Source organism: Camelus dromedarius, chromosome 16 (assembly GCF_036321535.1).
Source record: "Camelus dromedarius isolate mCamDro1 chromosome 16, mCamDro1.pat, whole genome shotgun sequence".
Classification (NCBI taxonomy): Eukaryota; Metazoa; Chordata; class Mammalia; order Artiodactyla; family Camelidae; genus Camelus; species Camelus dromedarius.
The window spans coordinates 20,629,252-20,655,130 of NC_087451.1; the positions used below are offsets into that span (position 1 = coordinate 20,629,252).

General features: G+C 43.4%; 1 protein-coding gene across 1 annotated transcript; it reads left to right on the forward strand.

Annotated features, from left to right (window-relative positions):
* The first annotated feature begins 644 nt into the window (after nucleotides 1-644).
* On the forward strand, nucleotides 645-25,140 carry CFAP52 (cilia and flagella associated protein 52). The gene is made up of 14 exons (XM_010991770.3): nucleotides 645-755; nucleotides 2,686-2,885; nucleotides 3,274-3,410; nucleotides 5,525-5,653; nucleotides 7,963-8,062; nucleotides 8,933-9,049; nucleotides 9,722-9,822; nucleotides 12,732-12,902; nucleotides 15,522-15,670; nucleotides 16,529-16,674; nucleotides 19,482-19,633; nucleotides 21,472-21,574; nucleotides 23,893-24,004; nucleotides 24,813-25,140. Exons 1-14 carry the CDS (start codon nucleotides 686-688, stop codon nucleotides 24,986-24,988), a joined length of 1,863 nt encoding a protein of 620 aa, XP_010990072.3. The 5' UTR covers nucleotides 645-685; the 3' UTR covers nucleotides 24,989-25,140.
* The last annotated feature ends 739 nt before the right edge of the window (nucleotides 25,141-25,879 follow it).

Below are 25,879 nucleotides of genomic sequence, written 5' to 3' on the forward strand. Positions count from 1 at the left end.
CTCCCCGGGGGAAACTGGAGGTTGGAGCCATCTGTTCCCATTAAGACACGCGAACAGCTGGGCGCAATTAAAATTGTTTTTGAACAAAATCTAAGCGTTTTCCCGGAAAGGTGGGAGCCCCTTAAGACCTCTAGCAGTTACTTAAAATTTTATCCTGCTTAAAACGAAAACAGACAAGCAAAAAGCTGGATTGTGGTGATATTTGCACACCTGTATAAATTTACTAAAACTCACTTTCTTTAAGTAAATGTTGATATGTAAATTATACCTCAATAAACCTTTAAAAGAATTTTTTTATCCGTCTTCAAAGAATGGACCCAAAGAAGTATCAATTATATATTTTCTTATAGCAGCTTTACCTTCAGAGGCAATCCTTTATGTTTAATTTTTAAATGCCACTCGGTGCTTGATCATATAGTTACCCAAAAGGTCACAGACTCTTTACATGGGGGAGAGGGAATTAGTTCTGTGCATTTAGTGCCCCTTAAATTTCCATTGAAATGCTTACCATAAAGTAAAAAAGAAGCCCCCTCTCCATTTCAAGAAGGTCTAAGAACTCGAACTCCACCAGCCGGCTTTCGGGGCGGGCGTGGATCTGGCGCGCATGCGCACGTCCGTTACCATAACGACCGGAAGACGCTGCACCTGCGGAGGCTGAAAGGAAAGTGAGCCGAGTCTCCAGGTGATGGAGAACCAAATTTCGCCCAAGGCCGAGGTGGCCGAGCTGGAGCTTGAGGCCGTGATCGGATTCAATGGTGAGACCCCCAGCATGTCCGGACTGGGTGGTTTAGGAACCCCGGGAACGTGTAGTGCAAACAGGGAGAGGGAGCCACTGGGTGGCACCGGGAAGGCAGCTTACGACACTGGCATGAGCCTTCGCCAGGGCCGAGCACTGGGGGCTCAGACAGCCCCTCCTGCTCAAAGATCTTAGAGTCCCGTTCTCGCTCCAAGCCTCCAAGAATGGGATGTGTTTTGCCAGCACCTAAAAGGAACCTCTTCACCAGGTGGAAAGGATGAGTAACTGTCGTTTGAAACCCTTCACCCACTAAATCAGCTCTCCACTGGCTCTAAGCCCCACACAGCCCATAAAGCTGCCCGCCCCTTAGTAACCACCAGATTACAGAGTCCTTGTAAGGCCCCTGGGAACAAGGAACTTCTAAAATCCCAGCTGATGTAGTAATGAGAAGAGGCTGGGGGGAAGGGAAACGTGTTTGAGCAACCAGTTTAGGGGGTGATTTGTCCTCTAATCCAAAGGAAGGGTTCTTCTGCTGGTGAGGATTTCAAACCATGATGGAAGGCGGAGAGGACACCTCAGGGAGCTGGAGGAGAGGGGTGCTTTGGTCAGAGGAGGCCTGGTTGTTCTGCTCAAATCTGACCTATCACTGCTAACTATTTGGAACAATAAGCCGGGGTAGGGGGTTGGGGGGATGTTGTTTGTTTTTTTGCGAAAGATGAAAACAAGCAGTGGATTACACTTTAGAAAAAGCAAACTTAAAAGTGTGTTTGATGCCTGAAAGCTTTAAAATTCTAATAATATAGATGCAGAACAATCAGTGACTAAAGATTTAGCACATTCTAGGACTTGGCTCTGAAGTCTTCCTTTTACTTTAACAGCTGCTGGTAGAAAGTGAGCACCTATACATCTGAGGTATCAATCACTTAGAGCTGGTTACCAGATCATTGGTAAAGGAAGTGATGGGCCTGCTGGGAGAGCAAAGGGTCACCCTGGTGACAAGTACAAGGCCTCAAACACAGAGCCCTGCTACTGAATTCGTGCTGTTTTGTAGAGCTCAAAGAGTAACGATATGGTCAAGTGCATCCCAGTGTCTCCCCTGGCAATTCTCTTGGCCTTTTAAAATTGAATAGTATTCATTGTATTGTTTTTACCTTGTTGGTTTGTGACAATTTATATTCTTTCATGTAGTCACAATGCATTTACCTAGAACTACTTTATGCCAAATAGTATGTTATGCACGGAGAATACAGGGAGAAGTCCATAGCTGTACTTAAGAACAAGAGTTTAGAAAGTGAAAAATACAGTGACGCCAAAAGAAAAAAATCAGGCATCATTACATTTCCCAAATGAGACTTTTGGTATGATCCTTTCAAATATACATTTACATATAATTTTTTAATAAAAGTGGGCTCATGCTGTACATACTCTCTTATAATCAGACTTTTTCCCATTTAGTATGCCATGCAAATCTTTTCCTAGCAGTAAATATACTCTGTGCCATAATTTCTCCCTATGCCTATGCACTCACCCAGACAGGCAGCTCCTGCTTCATGCCTTCCTAGCATTACAAAAACTGGACCTGGGTCCAAAGTGTGGTTCCTGGACCAGCATTGGCTGCATCAGCATCACTTGGGAGCTTGTCAGAAGTGCAGAATCTCAGCCCCACCCCAGACCTAAAATCAGAATCTGCATTTTAACCAGAGCCGCTGGAGATTTTCATGCACATTCAAATTTGAGAAGTTTATATATTAGACTAACCTTCTTGTCAATGGAATAAAATTACCTATTTTATTTAACTAAGAAAAAATTACCACCCTCCACTGCCCCAACACTTATTTTAGTTGAATTAAGGCTTATTTCAAAAGTGTTCTCTTTTGTACTCCATTCAAAAAAAAATTGCCAGCCAGTTCTGCACCTGATTACTATTACTTTTAATCTCTCTCTTTTAGGACATGTGCCCACTGGTCTAAAATGCCATCCAGACCAGGAGCATCTGATTTATCCTCTGGGTTGCACCATCCTCATTCAAGCAATCAATACTCAAGAACAGAATTTCCTACACGGCCATGGCAACAATGTGTCCTGTGTGACCATCTCCAGGAGCGGAGCTTACATTGCTTCTGGACAAGTCACTTTCATGGGCTTCAGGGTAAATAAACCAAAAATCATTCACTGTGAATTGATTTAGAAGTGCCTCCTAAGCAAAACCGCCCCACTTCAGAATAGCTCCGTGCTGCCATGTTTATACCCTTCCTCTTCTTAATTTTGACTTCTCTTGGAACTCATTTTCCTCCTACCAGGCTGAGAGTGAAGGGAGTCTGGTGGTTTTATATCTGATGTCACAGCTTGTGACCCGTAACGCTCAGAAACAAAAAGTCCCTGCTTACAGCTGCTTCCGTTTCTTGCTGTCATGTTTGTAAGACATGATCTAATTTCTAGAAAAGTGACAAATGATTATTTTTCACCGAGAAGGGTAGCCATCTCCTCCGATTCTTTTAAAGCCAGTCTATGATCTGACAGTGTATTCTTGCCCCCAGGCAGATATCATTTTGTGGGATTATAAGAAAAGGGAGCTGATTGCTCGGCTGTCACTTCACAAGGGCAAAATTGAAGCTCTGGCCTTTTCACCAAATGATTTGTACTTGGTATCTCTAGGAGGCCCAGATGATGGAAGGTAATGAACTAAGCATATTCACTTATTTTCCACTAGGCGTATTTCTAGACATGTTAAGTACCCTCTCCTTTCTGACATCCTCTGTTTGCCCATCTGTCGTTGGGTATGTGTGGTGAGAAAAGCCTCTGAGGAAAATAGCATAGACAGTGGTTCTCAAGCCTGGAAACACACCGAATCAACTGGGAGCTTTAGAAAATTACTCACAATTGGCTCCACCTTCAGAGAGTTTGATCGACGGGCCTTGGCTTTAGGAATTATAAAGGCTTCCCAGAGGATTCTAATGTGCAGCTAACTCAAGAACCATTGCTGTGCAAAATGACATCACCCTTGTCGTCAACATTCTTATCATTGACAACAGCTAAGTTTTTTTTTTTTTGAGCACTTACTATGTGACAGGTATGTGCTGGGCATTTTAACTGCATTATCTCATTTAAGCCTCATGACAGCTCCATGATATGGGAGCTACTGGGGTCGTATGATGGATGAGGAACTAAAGTCACCAGCTAAGTAGCAGAGCTCGAGGACAAACCCTGGCAGTGTGACTCCAGACGTGGCATTTTTAACGTGCCTTGCCAAGACATGATCTTTGCCTTCAGGGATCTCACAGTCAAGTTTTGTAGGCGACAAATACGCATAAATGAAATTGGGGGGAGAAAAGTTTTATATTATGAAGAACAATCAATGCAGTGCCTATTCGTCTATAAATGCTAAAGGAACATCATTTGTAGAAGAGAAATACTAACACCTGAGGTTTGGGTTGGATTTAATACTTCGAGGCACTTTTACAGATATTTTCTTGTTTGAGCTCCATAAACAAGGTTGAGGTTAATTGCAATGGAATTTTACATTTGTGTGTAGTTATATATTGACAGCTCTCTTAACATATAGCAAATCGACAAAATTTTCATGCGATTTCCTCCTTATATAGTCATTCCCTTGCCATGTAAATAGTCACACTTCCCTGGCCCATTTGACTGTTTTTTTTTTTTATAAGAAATGCAACTAGAGATCACATATTAACATTCTTAGCTCGATTTAACTGCAGTTGTTCTCAATCTTGGATGCACATTAGAATCACCTGAGGAAATTTTGAAACTACCGATGCCTGGGTCCCAGCCCCAGGGCTTCTTGGAGCTTGGCAACTGGGCCACCTCCACCCCCAGCCCTTGCCGGAGAGATGCCAAGGGTGGGCCTTGGGGGAGAAACAAATGCCTCTTAATCAAGGTTAATTTGCAAAACGGCTCATCTCCCCTGTAATTTTAAGCTTGAGTCTAGGCTATCTAAAATTTGCATGTAGAAGACCTGGAGATGTTGAGAAAAACATTCCAAAGAAAATTTCTTCTCTAGAGAAAGAAAGAAAACCAAACTTTGCTGTACTCGGAAAATGCAATACGCCCGTCCCTGAATAGTCTCGGTAGCGAGGAGCACAGGGTTCTGCCGATTGGATTTGGACAATCAGGGGTCAACTCTGACTGTGGGCCGGGGGTAGGGGTGGGGGTGGGGTCCATTCTACCCATCAGCACCATCTGAGACTTTTTAGAAAAGCAAATTCTCAGGCCCCACCCCAGACCTACTGAGTTAGAAAGTCGAGGGTAGGTCCCAGCACCCTCTGGTTTTGCCAGCCCTCCAGGTGATTCAGACACAGATTCAAGTTTGAGACCACTCCTATGCCACCCTCTTTATTGCTTTCAATTATTATTATTATTATTATTATTATTATTATTATTATTATTATTATTATTATTATTATTATTATTATTATTATTTTGCTGGAGTACTTCCCCAAGGAAAATTTTTTGTAAGAGATAAATGAATGGTAAACGTTTATGCCCCGCACGTCTGAAAATTCCTTTATTTTAGCATCAGACTTGATTGATAGGCTCATTGGTTTTCAACCTTGTAATCATTTCCCTTATAAACTTTTTAAGTGTCACCCATTCGTCTTCTAATATCCAATGTGATTGAGGAGATGTTGGGGGCAGGGGGACGGTCAGTGTCATCCTTTTGTTCCTTTGTAAGTAACTTTTTTTTTTCCTTCTAGAACCGCTAAAAGAGCCGTTTGTTATTTTGAAAGCCGGTTTCCCCTGACTCTCTCTATCCTCCCCTCTCGGCAGCGTGGTGGTGTGGAGCATAGCCAAGAGAGATGCCGTCTGTGGTAGTCCTGCGGCCGGCCTTAGCGTCGGGAACGCCACCACCGTCATCTTCTCCAAGTGCTGCGATGAGATGTTTGTGACTGCTGGAAAGTACGTGTCCGCAGGCGAGGTTTTCAGAACTCGTAAATCACTTGATTTGCTTATGCAGAAAACATGGTCATTCCAATTAGGGAGAATGTGGTTTTCATCCTGGAAGAAAAGACCTTCCATTGCAATTTTCATGATTTTGGAGTCAAGAAAAATCCTTTTAGCTGAAAGTCTTTTAAAAGACGGTTATTTGAATATTCTGTGCTTCCTACTGAGAAGGTTCTGCTGACCTGCTAAACCCATGTCAGGCTCTGGCCTGCCTGTTACTGATCACACGTCACCTACGATCCCTGCTCACAGGGTAATTTGCACAACTGCTCTGGTTCATTTATGGGTTGATGTTTCTTAACACCTGCTCTTGATTTAGGTCTCATGAAATGATAGTTTGCGAATGAACTGTGCCAGGAAGTTTCCAGTATTCAACTATCAGCCATATGACATAATTTCCGGTAGGGTCAGCTTCAAGCAGCTAAGGGGGACCGAGCAGAAGGTCTGAACAGAGGCCAGCCTCTGTCTAACAGAAGAAATTAATTTACAGATTCACTGATCAGAGCCCTGTTTGGAGTTTGATGTGAAGGTTAAACCAATATAAAAGCATCCTCTTTCATGTCACATAGCAGTTGAAGGGTCAGAAATCTGTGAACGCAGGGCTGCAGCGTAAGTTGGGTGGAACTAATCTTTTCAGCCCAGCTGTGGGTCTCCCCTCTGTGAAAGGCACACATTGTTGGTTACTTTTCCAGCCAAAGATGTGTGCTGTTCTCCATCTGTGCTGTTTCCTGTCCCCACCTTGTGACATTCAGCATGCATTTGTTCTGTGGCTAATTACGAGGAAGGATTTATTCAGAGGCCGTGAAACTAACTGGTTAGCATGAAAGCCAGCCAGCCCCTAAGGAGAGAACCGTACGAGGACAGTACTCTGGTCCTAAAGCAGCTGACCACATCCTACCTTGACTTTGGAAGTTCCTGGTGGACACAAAACTCAAGTCCCTTGAGGTTTGCAGAGTAGTTGGACTGAAGCCGTGTTTTATGGCAGTCTGTCTGCTTCTCATGTCTGCCCCCTCTGATGTCTATGGGCAATGTTTCTCCAGGAGTGAGAACTTCAATTTAAGCCAAAAAAAATTTTTTTTTAGGACAATCTTTATTTTAGGTCTGCTTTAATTTCATGTAGCATTGGTAACTGAGAAAAAGTTAGCACTTTGAAGTAAGATTTCTGATATGGTACACGTGTATGCTGGGTTCTCCAAAATGTTCCCAATTTCAGACATTCCATCATACTGTCCCGCATGAGATGTCCTACAAATTCCAGTTTCTGAGCATCCAAATGACATCTCCCAGAGAGGTCATGGAAAAGCTGATTTTTTTTTTCTAAGTTTGGAAAGTATATGCAAATTACCCTTGAGCACTTACTCTGTGCATAACTCTGGGGGCTAAAAAAAAAAGAGGGGGTGTACCAAACTTTATCAATATATTTTAAAATTAATCTTTTCTGCCTTAAGATATTAGCTGAAATCTTTGTGAGGTTAATTAACCATGATATTTTTCTACAATCACACAGATTAATTTAACATACAGTGATTAAAAGGCAGCTCTGTGCCAAGTCTTCTGTTAGATGATGATTTTGTTTGACTCTCAGTTGCTTAGTCTCATTTCTCCTTCCTTGAAGACAGGACTCTCCACACTGGAGTCCTTCCCTTTAAAAAATGTCCCCAAGACGCCATCCCTTGAAAGAAACATACTTGACGAACTTCAATTTGCTCTTCATTGGTTTACTTGTTTGTATGTTTGTTTTCACTAGTGCACAGAGTATTCACTTCAAAGGGAGAGAGCGCGGGGTGGGAATCCTTGCCCTGCTGTGTGAGGCTCTGCGTTTTCTCATTTGGAGGGTTGGAGGAGCAGGAAACCTACCTCGCAGGGTGGTTTCGAGGATTGAATGGAATACGAACCGCCCGCAGGATCCCCGGTTCCGCATCCGCAGATTCACCCAACCGCGCATCGCGTACTGTGCGTGAGATCCGCGGTTGGTACAATCTTCGAGTGCGGAATCGCGGGTGCAGAACCAGTGGATACGGAGGAGGGCCGCCTATTGGCCTTGAGCATGCGTATATTTTCGTGTCCGCAACGGGTCTTGGAACCTATTCCCTGTGGATACTAAGTGATGACTGTATCTTAGATAGGTCACCAGACGGTAACAAATCCTCAAAAATACCTAGTTCTCTTCCTTTCTGCTTCTCCTTCAAGAGAGCGCAGAAAACAGAGAAGAGATGAAGTGTTTATTCAGTGGGTCTCCATTTGATTGTGTTCCTTTTCTGCAGTGGGACAATTCGAGTGTGGGAACTGGATCTCCCAAATAGAAAGATCTGGCCCACCGAGTGCCAAACAGGACAGACGAAAAGAATAGTCTTGAGTGTTGCAGTGAGTATCACTCAAAGTGTTATCTTAGGTAACGTTAGTACAAGTTCCTATTAACGGTACTGACCAGATGGAGGGGTGTGTGTGTGTGTGAGTGTACGTGTGTGTACATATGTGCACCTTGGGCTGGGGGTGCAGAGGTGAGGTTTGGAAGAGGGAGAGTCTCACTTTGGGGGCTCCAGTGGGAAGCTAGAGTGGCGCTGTCTAGACACAGCTTGGTAGGTCTGTTTTAGTGGGACCTGGACTGTGGTTTGACCCCAGAAACCTACCTCACCTGAACGGAAGCAGTGTAGCCAGGAGGCGCCCTGAGCCCACACAATCTCTATGTCACTTTCTTTCTGTGCTGGAAATAGTTCTCTAACAATGAAACTTCTTGTTGAACTGCAGTCTTCTGCATAAAGAGGAAGTATTCATATGTTTCTAGTGTGGATTCAGACATCCGTGCCTGTAACCCCATCCTCCATTGACTCACTCCTCTTGTTTAATGCATAGACTCATTTTATGAATGTAGACTTTGGAAAACATGAGAGAAAGCGAATGCATATTCTTTCTGGAGGAGCACACCTGCGTCCTAGGAGCCCGTGGGAGGTGTCTTGGGATGTGCACACTAACATCAGACACAAGGCCACGTCCAGTGAAACACCCAGGCTGAGTAGAGTCTAATATTTCCTCCAGTTCTGAGTTGGCCCTGATTCTGCTCCCTTCAAAGCTGCTCTTACCCATCTTTGAGTCTAAAAATGCAGAAGTCACCCTGAGTACCTTTGTAGGTCTCCATGGGGTTCAGAGGCAGCTCACCCTGTCCCTGATCAGGGGTTTGTGAGCACCCCTGGGGAAAACCAGGTCCTCGCGTTTCTTTTTCTCTCTGCTCCCCAGATGGCCAATGACGATAGCTTCTTCTACCTTGGCACCACCACTGGAGATATTCTAAAGATGAACCCCAGGACTAAACTGTTGGCAGACACTGGGCCTGTGAAGGACAAATTCAGTCTGGTGAGTAGAGACCATCTAAGTCGGCTCTGCCTTGCCATTTTCTGCCATGCTTAGCGTGCACGAGGTCCTGAATTCAATCCCCAGCACCTCCACTAAAAAACAAATTAATAAAATAAAATTAGGGCTTCATGGTGGGTGCCATTAAACGGCCATACGTCCCCAAACTTTGAAGATGGCTTTGAATTTAAATCTGTTTCCTATTATTGGTGACATTATGTACTGCATGCTTTAGTCAGAAAATGCAGTCTCTAAGCAATAAGGAGTCGCCTGTGCTTTCTTTGGATTTCAAATGTGGTCTCTTTGCATGATGAGAATTAAGTTTTGAAGAAAACACTCGCAACTCAAGAGCTGCCACTGCTGTGGCTGCACTCATGCCTTCTGTTCGAACTGCATTCGAGGGGGCATGAAGTGGTGATTTTTAGTATATTCAAAATGCACAGGTGGTTTTAAAGGTAGGAAGCTTGGTGAAGTATGTTTGCTCCTGGCAGGAGCAGGAGGGCTCCTTCCTGGCACCCCAGCTCGGTAGCCAGCCCGGGGGGACATCACAGGCAGTACCTTCCTTAGCTCCAGCCAGGCAGCATCAGCACAGCCCTGGCCGTTGTATCAGGTCACACACAGATTCTTTATGATGAAACCGTTCTGCCTTTTTCTTAACGCTCTGTCTCCGCCTAGGGAGTGTCAGCCATCAAGTGCCTGAAGATGGGGGAGTTACTGGTGGGCTCTGGAGCCGGATTGCTGGTCTTCTGTAAAAGCCCCAGCTACAAAGCCATCAAGTAAGTTCCAGGCCCCACAGGGTTTGGATGGGGAGAGACCCTCCAGGAAGTTAGCTTAAAGCCAGCAACTATGGGATATTGGCAAAGTGATGTTTAGTTAAAGAATCTCATCTTGCTATTAAAACGAGTAGTTGGTATCACAATGGGTGGTGGGTTTTGCCAATGAAAAGACTGTGGCTTATGCTGAATTAAGTCCAAGTAGTCCACTGTTACACATAATAAATGCATAAGTTATGATTTAACTAATACAGTGAGTTATGCCAGAGAAAATGTGCTGTTATAAACAATAACCCCAAATTTCAAACTTTCAAATTTGATTTATTTAATGAAATTTATTATGCAACGGGTACCTACTTTGTGCCACGTACTATGCTAGTAGTTAATGTGTTCAAATACAGGTTTTCATACAGATAGCCAGCATGTCCCAGCTGTTTCTATATGCCGGCTGTTATGCTATGTACTTTTCATGGTTTATCTAATTAAAATAAAATCTTATACATTGTCACTAACAGGTATTTACTGAGTACTTCTCCATACAAACCTATGTATTAGATGCTATCAAAAAAGATAAAGAAAAATAGGATATGTATTTGCCCACCCAGAACTTACAGTCTGGTGTGGGGACACATGAGAAAGTCACTATAATATAAGGTGATATACAAATACAAATCTCATAGTCCAGATAAAGTAAAATATATCATGGACATTCAGAGAGAATCAGAGAAAGACGCTTTTCAGAGGAGCAGGGGCAGAACTTGAACTTAGCTTCAACAGAAGCCAGACACCCCTTGACATGCTCCCCCGGCCTCTGAACTCTGCGTACCCGCATATGCATTGGAGAAATGAGCACCCGTTGTCTTCATGCACACACATCTGTATTGGGCACTCACTGTGTACCAGGCACTATTCTAGGTGCTTGGGGTATCAATGAATAAAGCAAAGAAAAAAAAAAAAAAAAAAAGAAAAGACCCACCCCTGCCCTCATGGAGCTTACATCCCAGCAGGAGGGAGGAGACAATAAGTGATAAACAAAATGAACAAGTAAGGTACATAGTATGAAAGAGTGATGAGTGCAATGGAGATGAATGGAGTAGCACGTAGAGTCAGAGGGGCTGGGATTTGAAGCAGGTAAGAGACAAGTTGCAACTTAAAATTCAATGCTCGGGATAGGTCTTATTGAGAATATATTGGGATCAGTTTTATGTTTGTATGAAGGGGAATAAGAGGTGGGGGGCAACTTAAGAACAATGTTGGGTAGACTCTGGATACATAAGGTGAGTAGAATAAATTAACCCTTTAGTTATATATATATTTTTTTAATTGAAGTATAGTTTATAAAGTGTTTCTGGTGTACAGCATAGTGATTCAGTTATACGTATATATTTTCATATTTTTTTGCATTATAGGCTATTATAAGATATTGAAGATAGTTCCCAATGCTATATAGTAGGACCTTATTGTTTATCTATTTTATATACAACCCTTTAATTTTTAACCCCTTGTTTTTAATACACAAATGTTCCCATTGTGATGAAGGTAATTGGACTCAAAGTAATTATTACCAGGCTTGTGCTATAAATGTCTCCAAAACAAGCCTGTGTGACTGGCAGCGAGGCTCAAATTGGATACCGTGACCTCCTCCTCCTCGGGTCTGAGTAGACCGAGGAAGCAGCTCACGTGAGATGTCACGGAGGCTCCAAAGGGAACCAGGGTGAGAGTCCTGGCCTTGCCCCTGGAGGCCCGGGACCCCAAGCACCTTGTCTTCTCCACAGCCCAGATGTCCTCTCCGGGCTCATGTAGGTGACCTCCACTGTCTCTAATCTTGACAGCAACCCTACAAAGGAGAATTATTCTGTGGTTGAATAAACCAAGGCCCAGAGGTTTCCGACAGCTTAGCCAGAGTCCCAGAGCTCCAGTTAGTGAAGGAGGGGGATGTGACGTGGGGTCCATCCTTTTCTTCATGAACTGTCCTGTGTCCCACCAACAAATGACTCTTTGTAAACTACTGCATTTTCCATGCAGGTTCGCTGCAAAAGGACCGCCACCAAATTCTCGTTGTCAAAACTAAGTTAGTTGCAGAGCAAGGCTTGGTGTCTAGGGGCCCCGTTCATTTATATATTCATTTTTCAGGAAGTTTATACTCATTAAACATTTAGGGAGCAGGGGCATCTGAAATCTCTGAAACGTGAAAGAAGACAAAATAATTACTGAAAATTCTGGCGAAGATGGCCACTATTGACCTTTTGTTATTTCTTCTTGCTCGTGTTACTTATATACATTTTAAGATAATTATACTTATTTTTATACAAAATTTTGGTATTGTGGTTTTTTAGTTAACGCATGCATCATGAATGTTTTTGATATTACCACACAACCTTTTTCAAATTATGGTGGTAAAATATATATACTCTATAATCTTTTAAACATGGTTTTAATGGCTAGGCAAATATTCTTTGAAGTCGCTGCCCCATGGATCATGGAACCATTCCATTACAATTGGATATTTAGGTGGTTTCCCACCTTTTATTCTGTTAAATAAAGTTATAATATCCTCCTTTGGCATAAAGGTTTTTTTCCCTCCCTGATTTTAGGGTTATTTCCCAGAAATGGAATTAATAGAGTGTTTAAATGCCATGGTCATGTGTGCCCATCTGCTTGCCTGGAATGTTCCCCCATCCAAATCCTACCCATTTCAGACAAATCTCACTGATAAGCTCCCCTGACTCCTGCAACCCTTGGCTCACTGTGGGCACTTCATATTGTGAGTAACTCTTGCCTTCCCGACTGGGTCACCTCCTTGAAGGCGTGTCCTGGGTCACGTGCCTAATGTACATCCTCCATAATTCTTCAGCTGGTTAATACACTCATTCATTGAGTAAATCTACTTCACCTCTTGCTTCTCCTTAAAGGAAAATCCAGTTACAAGGTGGCATCACTTCCATCACACTTCGAGGGGAAGGACACCAGTTCTTTGTAGGAACAGAAGAATCACACATTTATCGTGTCAATTTCACAGATTTCAAAGAGACTCTCATTACAACTTGTCACTTTGAAGCTGTCGAGGACATTGTCTTTCCATTGTAAGTAGAAATTAATACATTTCCAATGCCTATTAGCATCATCATGATAAAGCATAATGAATTATTGTCTTTCTCTCCTTGAATTTGTCTGTGGTAGTGAATTATTTTAATAGACTTTCTATTGCCTCTACCAAGCAGCTACATTCATTTTATAGTTCAGATTTGGGCCTCTTTAGAATGTTGGCTTTTCTAATAAGTCTATCGTGGATAAGGTAAGAAACTGGCAGAACTTTTCTGTTTTCTCAGTGGTGTCTGGAGAAAAGCTCAGTAGTGCCTTTCTTCAAAGGTGTTTTGAGTCATTTGTTTGTGCCTCTTGGGTCTTCCAGATTTGGCAGTAGGCAGAAGATTTGAGTTCTTCTGGATCTAGTTGCTGTGTATCTCGGTAAATTGCTCGTGAAACCAATGGAACAAATAACCATCCTCAGTTTTAATGTCAAAAAGAGCTGCAGTCATAGTTTGCCATTTTTTGATGGCCAATTTGATTAGTTTTGCCAAATCTGGCTGATTTCTGTTTATCCTCAGTGTTTCTGGCCTGTCTGATGATAATACTTCCTGCTTTGCTGTATTGTTAAGGAAACAAAATGTGTATCTACACATTTATATTTACATCTGCCCTTACCTCTAGGGCTCTCTCTCTGTGCCTCTGTCACCCTTATCTCTATCTTTATTTCATAGGATTTTATTTATTTATTTTTGTTCTTATTTGTTATTGAAATATAGCCAGTTTACAATGTTAGTTTCAGGTGTACAGCAAAATGATTCAGTTATACATATACATACATTCATATATTTTCAGTTTCTTTTCCATTATGGCTCATTACAAAACATTGACTATAGTTCCCTATGCTATACAGTAGGTCCTTGTTGTTTATCTGTTTTATATATCATAGTGTGTATCTGTTAATCCCAAACTCCTAAACTGTCCCTCCCCCGCCCCTTTCCTCACTGGTAACCACAGTTGGTTTTCTATGTATGTGAGTCTATTTCTGGTTTGCAAATAAAATTTGTACCTTTTTTTTTTTAGATTCCACTATAAGCAACATCATATGATATTTGTCTCTCTCTGTCTGGCTTACTTCACTTAATATGATCATCTGTAGGTCCATCCATGTTGCTGCAAATGGCATTATATCATTCTTTTTTATGGCTGAGTAATATTCCATTGTATATGTACACCACATCTTCTTTATCCATTCATCTGTAGATGGACATTTTAGATGAGAGGGAAGGAGCACATGTACTCAGTGCATCATCTCGATCCAATCAGTTTGGAACTTAATCTCTCCGATGCTAACCTAAGGACATTTTTGGACTAGGCTTAACTCCTGAAATAGCCTGTCTATCAGGATAGGGAGAGTTTGGAAAGTTCTCTCGAGCCATTCATTACATGACACTTGATTTTCATAGGAGTCCATGTGCCTCTAAGGGCTCATGTTCCCCAAAGGAGGAGCTCATTCACTGAAGGCAGCGTCTGATCTAAAACATCTTATTTCAAATAAATATAAACACTCTAATGCTGGCTGGATTTGATCTCTGTTAATCAAGACTGCCTGGCAAGGAGCTCCTCTCCTGTTCCAGCATTTGCTGTTTCTAAGAAACAAGTTCCACGTCATAATGTTATCTCTGAGCCCCAAAGCTAAATAGGTGGGAAGGATCCACTTATTTTTCCATTAATTCCAAGGTGAGTAGATCTTAAAAAAAGCAAGAGGGGCTCTCTTTTTATGAACGTGCTTGTGCTGTGATAGGTAGAAATTTCTTGAGAAGTATTTAAATCTAAAAGCCCAGTCTCCGCAGGGACTGTAGCTAGGTCATATTCACAGAGCAGGTGGTCTCTATTATACCCTGGTAGGGCTTATTGTTCTCATCCAAATCAGAATCATCTGTATTTTTTTTTGACCTATCAGTATTTTTCATTATATTTACAAGTTATCCTTTCTGGAGAAAAAAAAAACAAACAAACCAACAGAGCAATTACTCTGGGATTCTCTTCCTTGTCCACAGTCTCATATTTCCTCATCACTGAGTGAAGAAGTATTTTGGGTTATCAGCAAGCATGACTTCTGGCACCCTTGTCATTTTCGTCTTTGAAATTTTAACGGGATTGTCTATTTTACAAGAAATGGTTTGTTTAGCCTCTTTTAATATAGATATCCTGCAGATATAGTTTAGCTCACGTGTTGCATGCTATCCTTTGGTCAGCAGGACATTGAAAGAGTTCTATTTTTAATTTTTTTGTGGGGGAGTGTAATTAGGTTTTATTTATTTATTTAAATAGAGGGTCTGGGATTGAACCCAGGACCTTGTGCATGCGAGGCATGCAGTCTACCACTGAGCTATACCCTCCCCCAAAAGACTTTTGACATTTTCCTTTTGGGCACCTTTGTCCCAACCCTTCCTTAGAGGAAAGACTACAAAAGATTGTCCACAGATGATCTGCGGGCATCAAAGACCATTTTACACGAGAAATCTGTAAGTGTGTCAAGCCCGAGATAATAGGGGTCTAAAAGGCACCCTCCCCTGTATCCTCATGGAGCCCCTGTCCGTGTCAAACACACACCTAGGAAACACTGTGCGCGTCTTATAGCTGCATCTCTTACTCTCCCGGTGGCTTCTTTGCAGTGGCACTGCTGAGCTGTTTGCCACCTGTGCCAAGAAGGACATCCGGGTGTGGCACACGCTGTCCAACAGGGAGCTGCTGCGGATCACCGTGCCCAACATGACCTGCCACAGCATTGACTTCATGAGAGACGGCAAGAGCATCATTTCTGGTAACGGTGCCGCGCCGGGACTTGGCCTCTGGCTCCGGCTGTGGCTTTGGGTCTCATCATTCTCATTCTACTAATGTCTGCGTGGGGGTGACCCGGAACAGCCTCCCACTGTCCACTTACTACTGGTCTGGCCTCTCTTGGGGACTCCTTTCCAGCGGGATACTTTCTGAGCTAGGAATTACCAAATAGCAATTTCTCTTGCCCTCAATTGCTGCATTTGGCACGTTGCTTTCTCGCTAGCAAGGAAACGCCGTGCTTCACTTACAAAATGGATGTGAGGCCTAAGTGAGTACAGGGCACTTGTGTGGGAACCCCTTTTGTTGTTTAAGAGGTTAAAAACCTGACTTTAAGTTATATCTCAAAGGAAATTTATTTTTAATTCAGCTGTAGGATGAATGGTGGCAACTTTTATTGAGAAGGGGCAGGTGGTGGGAGTGGGAGAAGGAGCATAGGTTTCAGCGTAGGGCGAGGGGCGGGAAGCCAACATTTATTTGTCGATGATACTGAGTCACACATCCGAGATGCACTATCAGCTAGTTAGTTGAATGTGCAAGTTTTGCAGCTCACGGGAGAGGTGGGAGCTGGCCTCCCCAACTTTCTCTCTCCTGGAGTGGGGTGCACCTGGAAGCAGGTTCCACGAAGGCAAGCCACTCGTTTCTCTCAGCCAGGTGTGCCAATTGGGGGAATCAGGGAAAAGGGGGGCATGATTCCCGGCAGTTGGTGGGAGCCTGGCCTCTTCCAGCCATCACCCCTGCTGCCCCCAGGTACTGTCTGTCACTTATGATTTAGGAGAGCTGCAGTCCGCAGAGAGCATGAGTACACTGATCCTGCTTGCCTTTTGTCTCCCTTTCATGCCAGCATGGGACGACGGTAAAATCCGAGCCTTCACCCCAGAGACAGGCCGGCTGATCTATGTCATTAACAATGCTCACAGGATCGGAGTGACAGCTATTGCCACCACCAGTGACTGTCAAAGGGTCATCAGCGGCGGTGGGGAAGGGGAGGTATGGTTCTCCAAGGCAGAGCCTTTTAAAAATAGCCCTTGATTCAGAGCAGCTACCTCATAGCAGGCTACTAATTTGATGCTTTTCACCTGTACTTGAAGTCAGGTAGGACCAAATTCAGATTGTGAGGAACCCCTAAAACACATCATACATGAAAGTTCTACTACTATAAATACACCTTTAAATATACTTGTTCCCAGAAAGGACATTTAGGATACAGACATGAAAGTGTTCCATATGAATCAAGCTGTGACTCCAAGCTGATGTTTTGCCAGAATTCTGGAATAATTTTTTCCTTCAAAAACTATAGTTACATAAGTTGTCTTTATCTTTTGAAGGAGATGCTATTCTTTTTTTTAATTGAAGTCTAGTTGATTTACAATGTTGTGTTAGTTTCTGGTGTATAGCATAGTGTTTCAGTTTTATATATATATATATATTCTTATTCTTTTTCATTATACGTTACTGCAAGATAGCAAATGTAGTTCCCTGTGCTATCAACCTTGTTGTTTATCTATTTTATACGTAGTAGTCTGTATCTGCTAATCCCAAACTCCTAATTTGTCCCTCCTCCCACCCTTTCCCCTTTGGTAACTATGAGTTTGTTTTCTATGTCTGTGGGTCTCTTTCTGTTTTGTAAATAAGTTCATTTGTATCATTTTTTTTTAAGATTCCACATATAAGTGACATCATATGGTATTTATCTCTCTCTGTGTGACTTTCTTCACTCAGTATGATAATCTCTAGGTCCATCCATGTTGCCGCAAATGGCATTATTTCATTCTTTTTTATGGCTAAGTAATATTCTCTTGTGTGTATGTATATATCCACATCTTCTTTATCCAGTTATCTGTCAGTGGACACTTAGGTTGCTTCCATGTCCTGGCTATTGTATATAGGGCTGCTATAAATATTAGGGTGCATGTATCTTTTTGAATTAGAGTTCCTTCTGGATGTATGCCCAGGAGTGAGATTGCTGGATCATATGGTAACTCTATTTTTAGTTTTTTAAGGCAAGGAGATGCTATTTTTAGAATCAATTCTTTAATCTACCCAATGCTTTGACCATCATTTTAAAATTATTACACTCAACCTTTTCTTTCTATCATTTCAAGGAGCCTAAAACGTCTTTCACACATTCATCTCAGAGTCTCCCCTCCCCCACCCCCCACTTGTTTCCTATCCCAAAGCCTTCCCTTTCTTGACATAGGATGTCTCCTTTTCCTTTCTTTTCTCCATTCTATCATAGGAATAACTAGGAAGAAAGATACAGCATCTTCCTGTAGCCTTTGGCAGAGTTTGGACCAAGCCAGTTAGTAGTGGAGTGTTTGTGTCCTGGAGTCTCACTGCCTGGGAGGAAATCACACGTAACAAGTTCATTGCCCTCATCCCTGCACAGCAGTCTTTTCCCCTGCCGCTCCCCACAGCTATTACAGATCTTTCCTTGCAAGAGACAGTCTTCAAGGCCTCTGTAAGTACTAGCGACCAGGGCTGCTGGCCCGCAGGTGTGCACTGGTCTGAATTCAGTAGTTGCCAAAATACTCTTAGGTATCTTACTTCCATTTTCATCAGTAAACGGCCATTAGTTGCATTGCAAAGACCCTAATCCCACTACTTTATACCTGAATCCCCCTGCCATCCCACAACTAAAGGGCTCATGCCTGGCACATCCACGGATCCACCCCACTAGTTAGAACATTTGCACATCACCCTTGCTAATGAATGGAAATGCGTGCCTGCACCCAGGGTGAGATTCCAGGATCGGTGATTTGTTTTCTTTGGCAATAGTCATCACCCTGCCCCATGTCCAGACATAGGGAATTATTTGGGCACCACAGAAATGAAGACCACCTAGCTCATTTGGGGTAACTGCCTGCTTCCTCATCTTCATGACAAAGAAATTGTCTCAGAATGTTTTCCTTACTCCGTTGAAGGTTATTTTCCTCCTGGCAGGTACAGATAACTTTGTCTGTCATTACTGATCCCAACACTGGTTTTCAGTGCAGTGTTTCCCTGGACTACGCTCTTCCGTTGTCTCACACCACTTCCACACGATAATTTCTGCTCTTCTTTATTTTTCATAAGTCCAGCACATTCATTTTAAGAAGACATAAGCATCTGACTACATTATTATGTTTTTCCGGGACAGCTGTGACAGCCCGTTTATCCATTCCACGACACACCATAATGACCAAATAGCTTTCCTTTCACCTACCCTTTTTATGACAGGGCATCATACTGACTGTTTTGAAATTTGGTTCATAGGGAGTTGTGGCAGCTAGGGACTTCATTTCAAGATAGCAAAGGGGTGTTAGACAGTATTTGTTACTGAAAGTGGGTATTGGCTTTGGTGGGGTTGAGAGCCACTGATTTTAAATGGTTAAAAGTGAGCGGCTGATGTGAAAATTTAAATATGGCTCTGGGTACCCAAGAGATTCCCTGATGGCACGAGAAATTTGAGAGCAACTCTCAGCAGAAATGAGTAGACGTATTATTTCACTTGGTTTAGCAGCAGCCTTTGTGTCATCAGTCTTAGCAGCGGGTGTCTGATCAATTTCTCAGCCCTAAAAGTAGAAGTAGGCATAGGGTCACTGGTAGGGTCACTGGTGGTGCTCTCCTGGCTCCATGGAAAAAGATTGCTGCCCTGCAACTTGGCACCCCCAGCCCATTCAACGGAGATGAGAACAGGGAATTGGAAAAACAAGTCCATCCCAGCAGCAGCGAGAAAGCTCTTTGGAATCTTTTTTTCCCCCACCCCTTCAAAAGCCCCAGGTGCGAATTGAGAGCCCGTGTTTTGTGACTTCCAGGTGCGGGTGTGGCAGATCGGCTACCAGACCCAGAAGCTGGAAGAGGCGCTGAAGGAGCACAAGTCCTCTGTGTCCTGCATCAGGGTGAAGAAGAGCAACGAGGAGTGCGTCACGGCCGGCACGGACGGGACCTGCATCATCTGGGACCTCGTGTAGGTGCCGGCAATGGGGCAGGGTGCAGCTCAACAATAACACTGTTTTGTTGAACCTGGGGGAAGACTCAAACAAATGGTGGACATCGTACTCAGAGCAACAGTGAAGGGGTGTTTAGAAGCCATTCATCTCCAGATTGTACAGGACTTACAGATACTGGCAGAAAGGGTATAGTTTCCAGGAAAAGCTGGATGTTAGAAGTTTCTGGACAGATAGGGAAGTAGCTTTCCAGATACACAGAGCGAAGCATGGTTTAACTTACACTAATGCAACTCTAAAAACTCTCCAAAAAGGGGAGAAAGGAAACAACGTAGGTAACGCGAGGAGTTCCTCTGGTCTCTCCCCAGAGTCCAGTCAAGCTCAGAATGAGTGTGCCATGGGGGTGGGAGTGACGACAATGTGCCACATTCTCAGGGACCTCGTATCCTGTGAATGTATCGTTACCCCCATACAGTGACTGTCTCCAAGCCAACTGGACCACAGCATGTGAACTTTACTGTTAGAATAATTCACAGGGTTTTCAAGGATGCTTTTTTTTTTTTTGACTACACACATGTTTGCCCTGCGTCTTTTATTTAGAATTAAACCCTATTCTTCCAACCCCTCTCCCAGCTGAGCACCCCTCTCAGATGCCTCACTTCTGTATATAACTGCATTAGAGAGACTTGGCGAAGTACAGGGATGGGAGAACAGATAGACTGACAGACAGATAGATAAATAGGTATGCTATATAGTGATATTGCAGAAGAATAAGAAACGTTCTTGATTAGAGAGAAGATAATGGAATTAAAGGCAAAGGCAGAATGCTTTTTATTTAATACATTAAAAAACAAAAACCAAAGCAAGCCTTTGTCTTCTGGCCCTAACTTTGCTATGCATACGAATCACTTGGAGATCTTATTAAAAATGTAGATTTTGATTCTACAGTCAGAGCATTGCCTGAGATTCTGCATTTCTAACAAGCTTCCAGGCCCCCCCCCACCACCACCACCGTGCTGGTCCACGGACCACACTTGAACTTTCCATCAGGACATTATATAACCAGAAGGGTAGGTCTGAACTTGTTTCTATGGATGGTCTGTGACCACCTCAAATCCGTAAATCCTCCCCGTTGCCTAGCAGGAACATTTGGTTAATTTGTGCCAAAGTCTTTTAAAATGCTCAGCTCAGAGGCCCTGTTTGAAAACTTTCATCACAAGAAAAGACTGTTCAGAAGGTGCATTTTTTAGCCAGTACAGCCTGGCCTGTGAGGTGGCCATGGGCCGCACAGTCAATGGAAGGAGAAGCAATATTTACAGATTTCTTGGTATGGTCCCCAAAGCTGTGGTTCTTAACTCGCCGTGCACAGGAGGATCACCTGGGGTGCTGATTAAAAATGCAGATCTGTTGGCCTCATCCTCACCTACTAGATCCAAGTCGCTAGAGGGTGAGGCTCAGCAACACTTACTTTTCAAAAGCCCTGCCCCACGCTTTCCTGCCCAGCTTCTAGGGACCTTCGCTTTAGAATGGTGGCCTCGGGAATGAAGTCCCGTGTGTGGAAGGCCGCATGGTGACCCTGAGTTCAGCCTCTTACTTCCTTCCCACCAGGGCTTGAGGCTTTGCATTGAGTTCTGCACTGTGTCTTTAGAAAAGGGCTCCACTCAGCACTCCTGACAGCTGCCGCTCCCCGTGGTCGGGATGGGAGGTTGTGGAGTGGAGTGGGCAGAGCAACGGGAAGTCAGTTTGGGGATAAATCAACCAACCCAAAGCCAAGCTTTACCAAGTCCAGTGTGAATAATAAACAAATTTTCTAAGGAAGAGAAAGTCGTGTTTCACAGCTCTGGAATCTCTTTTTCAGGCATCTGAGGAGGAATCAGATGATCCTGGCCAACACCTTATTCCAGTGTGTTTGTTACCACCCTGAAGAGTTCCAGATCATCACCAGTGGGACAGACAGGAAGGTAAAGAGTCCAGAGCTTTCTGGTACAAGAGAAAAGCAGTGAAAGGTGGAGGCTAAGGGTGCAGCCCCGCCACTTCAACTGATGGCTTTGCTGTGGGTCCACCGCTCCGTTTGGAAACTCTGCGTAACTTCTTTGGGTGCCTTTGCTTCCTCGTCTGTGAAAGGGAAGGGATGATATTGCTGGTGTCCTGGCGTTGCTGTGAGGATTAAAGTCACGTTCGAATATAATGCTCACAGCTGGGGGCCCAGCATACAGTGGACAGTCAGTAAGTATTGGTTTTGATTATGAGGACATTTCTAAGGCTGGAACAGAATCTCAGTGCCCAAACCCAAAGCTGTCACTTTGAATTCCAATCAAATGACAGTAGAGCTCCTCATCTCTCGTCACCCTACTTTATCAATATATTAAAAAATCTCTTCAGCTGGGGAGTCCAGGGTGAAATTGGTTTTTCCTTTTAGGGGAACACTTCCCCCCTCAGAGCAAGCCAGAGGCTTCAGTAGAGAGGTACGTGGAGGGGCAAAGAAGCTGGGGTATCTTCCACCCAGATCGTGGCCTGGTTACCTGCACATCCGTTACTGGATTTGGATTCTCCGCATTTAGACATTGAGATGACTTTGAGATAACTTAAGAGGTTTTTTGCCAGCTACAAGAAAAGTTAATGGTGTTAAAGTTATAAAAATATTGCGGGAAAAATACTAAAGGCGACTCCCCCCTACCTTCCCCCTACCTCCTACATCATCCCCACCCCCAGATTAGAATCCAGGAGTGGGCTTTTCCTGTGTAAGCTTCCCAGGTGATTAGGAACTACTGCCTGAAGACACTTTGTCATAAAAACCCAAGGAATGTTACCTGGTCCAACCAGGATTTGCCTGCCGCAGACAGAATGTCCTGGGAGGGCCTGGAGATCCGCCTCCATCCTTGTCTCTGTCAGTTGTTAGTTTCTTTGTGTCTAATCCTCCTGAGTGGGTCCAAGCCTGCCCATCCCTCAGCCCATGTTTGACTTGTGGTCTAAGCGGGCTTCCTCTTAGAACTGGGGTGGAGTGCATGTTAGGGAGTTCATCACAGCGTCGCTGTAAGAGCTTTCATATTCTTTCTACATGAGGGTGATAGCCACCATATTCTAGATTTCAGCTTATGAGACTTGAAATAGTCTAGTTCCCTCTTCCTAGAATTTTGACCAGAATATTCAAACCCTAAATCATAAATCTGCCAAACTGGTAGTCAGGCACCAACGACTTACATAGATGTGATTCCTGAGAAACTAGGATTCTGGCATGCTCGTATACTCCTTTATGTTTTGACTGTGAAAACAGATCTTTATTGTAAAAGTTATGATCAAGCATCAATAGAAATTATAAAGAAAAAGAAAAAAAATTAAAAGAAAAATTTTAAGTAGCAGACACAGTTTCCAGCTAAATTCAAAGGAATGCAGATTCCTGGCATAATGACTGCAACACAACAAAATTCTTCTCCCCCCCCCCCCCAGCAAGTGTCCATCAACATGAAACAAAGAGAACATTCTGGGTGAAATGTATACGCAAATCCCCACTCTCCATTCCTGGCTAAGTGCTCTTTGTTTAGAAAGCAAGAAAGAAATGTTGTTTTTGACTAGGTTGTACATTTACAAGGTTCAAAGTTCAAAGCAGTATATTCAGAGAAAAATCTTCCTTCCTTGAGCCCCTGTTTTCTTTCTACCCTAACCTAGTTCCCTGGGGTGGGCGGCGGTGGGATCTTACCAGTTTCTGTTTAAACCAGGCCCTGCGGAATGTTCTCTTGCTTTGAGGCAGAAGAGAAGGTTGGAAATAAAGGCAGAGTGAGGAAGAGGGAGGGCCAGCCCCAGTGAGAGGTGACTTTGTAAGGCCCAGGCTCCAGGACTGTCCGGCCTGCTCATTCATCCCCCACGCTGAAGGAAGGAAGGACGTGCCTTCCCCTCCCGCCAGGCCTCCAGCTTCGCCCTCCCTCCTCCGTCAAGGGCACAAGTGGGGAAGTGCCTGCAGTGGCCCTTTTCTGCTTTCTATGGCCGCTTGCTTCAGGCTCAGTCTGCTCAGTCGAACCCAAAGCGCTTTCCGTCTCAATCCAGGTTCACCAGCACATCAACATCTCTTTAAATAGAATGTAAATTTAAAAGCCACTCCTAAAAATATTAGAATGGTTTCTCCACCCCCCTGCTTGAGCCTATTTATAATTTCAGTAGCTATATCATCACAGGGTGTATTTTTGCTGCCTGCTATATAAAGTGGAACCTTCTTTTGTTAGCACTGTGTGTGGATGATTCCACTGAGCTGAATCCTGCCTGATGCGTCTTTCTTGAATTCCAGATTGCTTACTGGGAAGTATTTGATGGGTCAGTAATCAGAGAGCTGGACGGTTCCTTGTCTGGGTCAATCAATGGCATGGATATCACATTGGAAGGAGTACACTTTGTCACAGGTTAGTCCTGGGATTAGCAAAGAAAGCCAAGCCCAGCTTATCTCAATGGGAACATGGAACCCCCAGGCGGGAGGCAACTGGAAGTGACCACAGAAGAGTCTAAAGGTTAGATTCACCACCGTAGCCGGCGTGGCTCAGAAAGAAAAATCCAGAAGTCACGTTTCAATGAGAGGAAATGTTTGCCTGCAAGCCTTAGGGGCACAAACAAAAGCTAAGCTCCCACTGTTTACTTTTTTGTGGTGGGCAGCGATGGGAGAAATGGACCTTTGAATGGTCTAGGCTGCCTGGCCTGCCTTGCCCTGCTGTTTCGTGCCAAACCCTTGAAAGCCAGGCTCTTAAATCAGCATTTCCCACACAACGCGTCTGTTGGAACAGCATCAGTCTCATTTCTTGCCAGCCTCTTGGACTCTTCAGGACATTAACAAATTAGTGTTCCAAATCAATTAAAGCTTCCCAAATATATTTACTTAAAGCATGATATAAAATTAAACACAGTATGATCCCAATCACATATACAGATATGTGTCTGTGTAACTTACAGAAAAGAGACTGGAAGAAATTAAACACTGGAAGAAATTAAACTGGTGGGATCAAGGGTGATGTTACCTCTTTGTATTTTTTTCCCCAAATTTACTACAACAGACCTAGATTTTTATAATCAAGGAACAGAGTTATTATAAAGATAGGTTTTTCTTTCCTTTAAGTTGGCACCCGGGGGATGTACTGGAAATGATCCAATTATTTAAAATCAGGAGTGCTTCTCTCTGTCCTATCACAGCAATGCCATATAACTGTTTATCTTCTTCAGGTGGAAATGACCATCTGGTCAAAGTCTGGGATTACAATGAGGGTGAAGTGACCCACGTCGGGGTGGGGCACAGCGGCAACATCACCCGCGTCCGGATAAGTCCAGGAAACCAGTATATCGTTAGTGTGAGTGCCGATGGGGCCATTTTGAGATGGAAGTATCCGTTTCCCTCGTGAAGCCGCGGAGACCTGGATTCACAAGAATCACACACGGTCCTGCTGAGTGAGGGCTGAGCTTCAATGACTCCAGGATTAGTCTTGGTATCTCACATCTGTGTTTTTGTTCTTTGGTCAAAATATTTTACCTACAAGTTTCTCCTTTCCTTATAGGATGCATTTTACATTCTTAAATTATATATTAAAATTGAAATGTGTTCAAGAATAATTAGTCCAGACTGTAATTTAAAGTTCTTTTTTTTTTAATGATGAGTAAATTCCCTGTCATCCTCTCGAGTCTATGACTCTGCAAAACCCACAGTCCTTCCTCCTAGTTTGTGCACTAATAAGCTTTGCTGTTTTTCTCTAAAAATAAGGAAGGTGAATTTACCTTCTTAATCAGCATTTCATTCGTCAAGCTGCCTGGGGCGAGACCTGGGTTTGAATCCAGATCTCTGTTAGGGTTTTTGTCTTGTTTTGCGTCAGCTTTCTGTTACTCTGTTTTCTCTTCTGTAAAGCAAGGCTACCTGCTCAAAAAATTCTTGTGAGAATTAAGTGAAATAATGTATTAAACCATTAGCAGAATTCTGGACACAGAGTAGAAAGTTAAGCACGAATGATGGTGCTTTCCTCAAAGAAAACGCGTGTTGGGGATCTTTGGGGTAATTATCACAGGTGAAATTTCACAGGTGCTTTTCTGGAGTTGGCCATACAATCTTTCTCGTCTGCTTACCATTAGAAGGGTGAAGGAATGGACTTTGTGTGTTTATCATCCAACCAGGTATCCTTTTCCAGAGAGGGTAAATAATGGCGTTTTCGAGAAACACTTTGAGTCTTCAATTGCACAGTACAGTCATTTGTTCTGAGCATAATCTTTACCCTTTAATAAATGCTTCTTTTCTGACTCAGGTA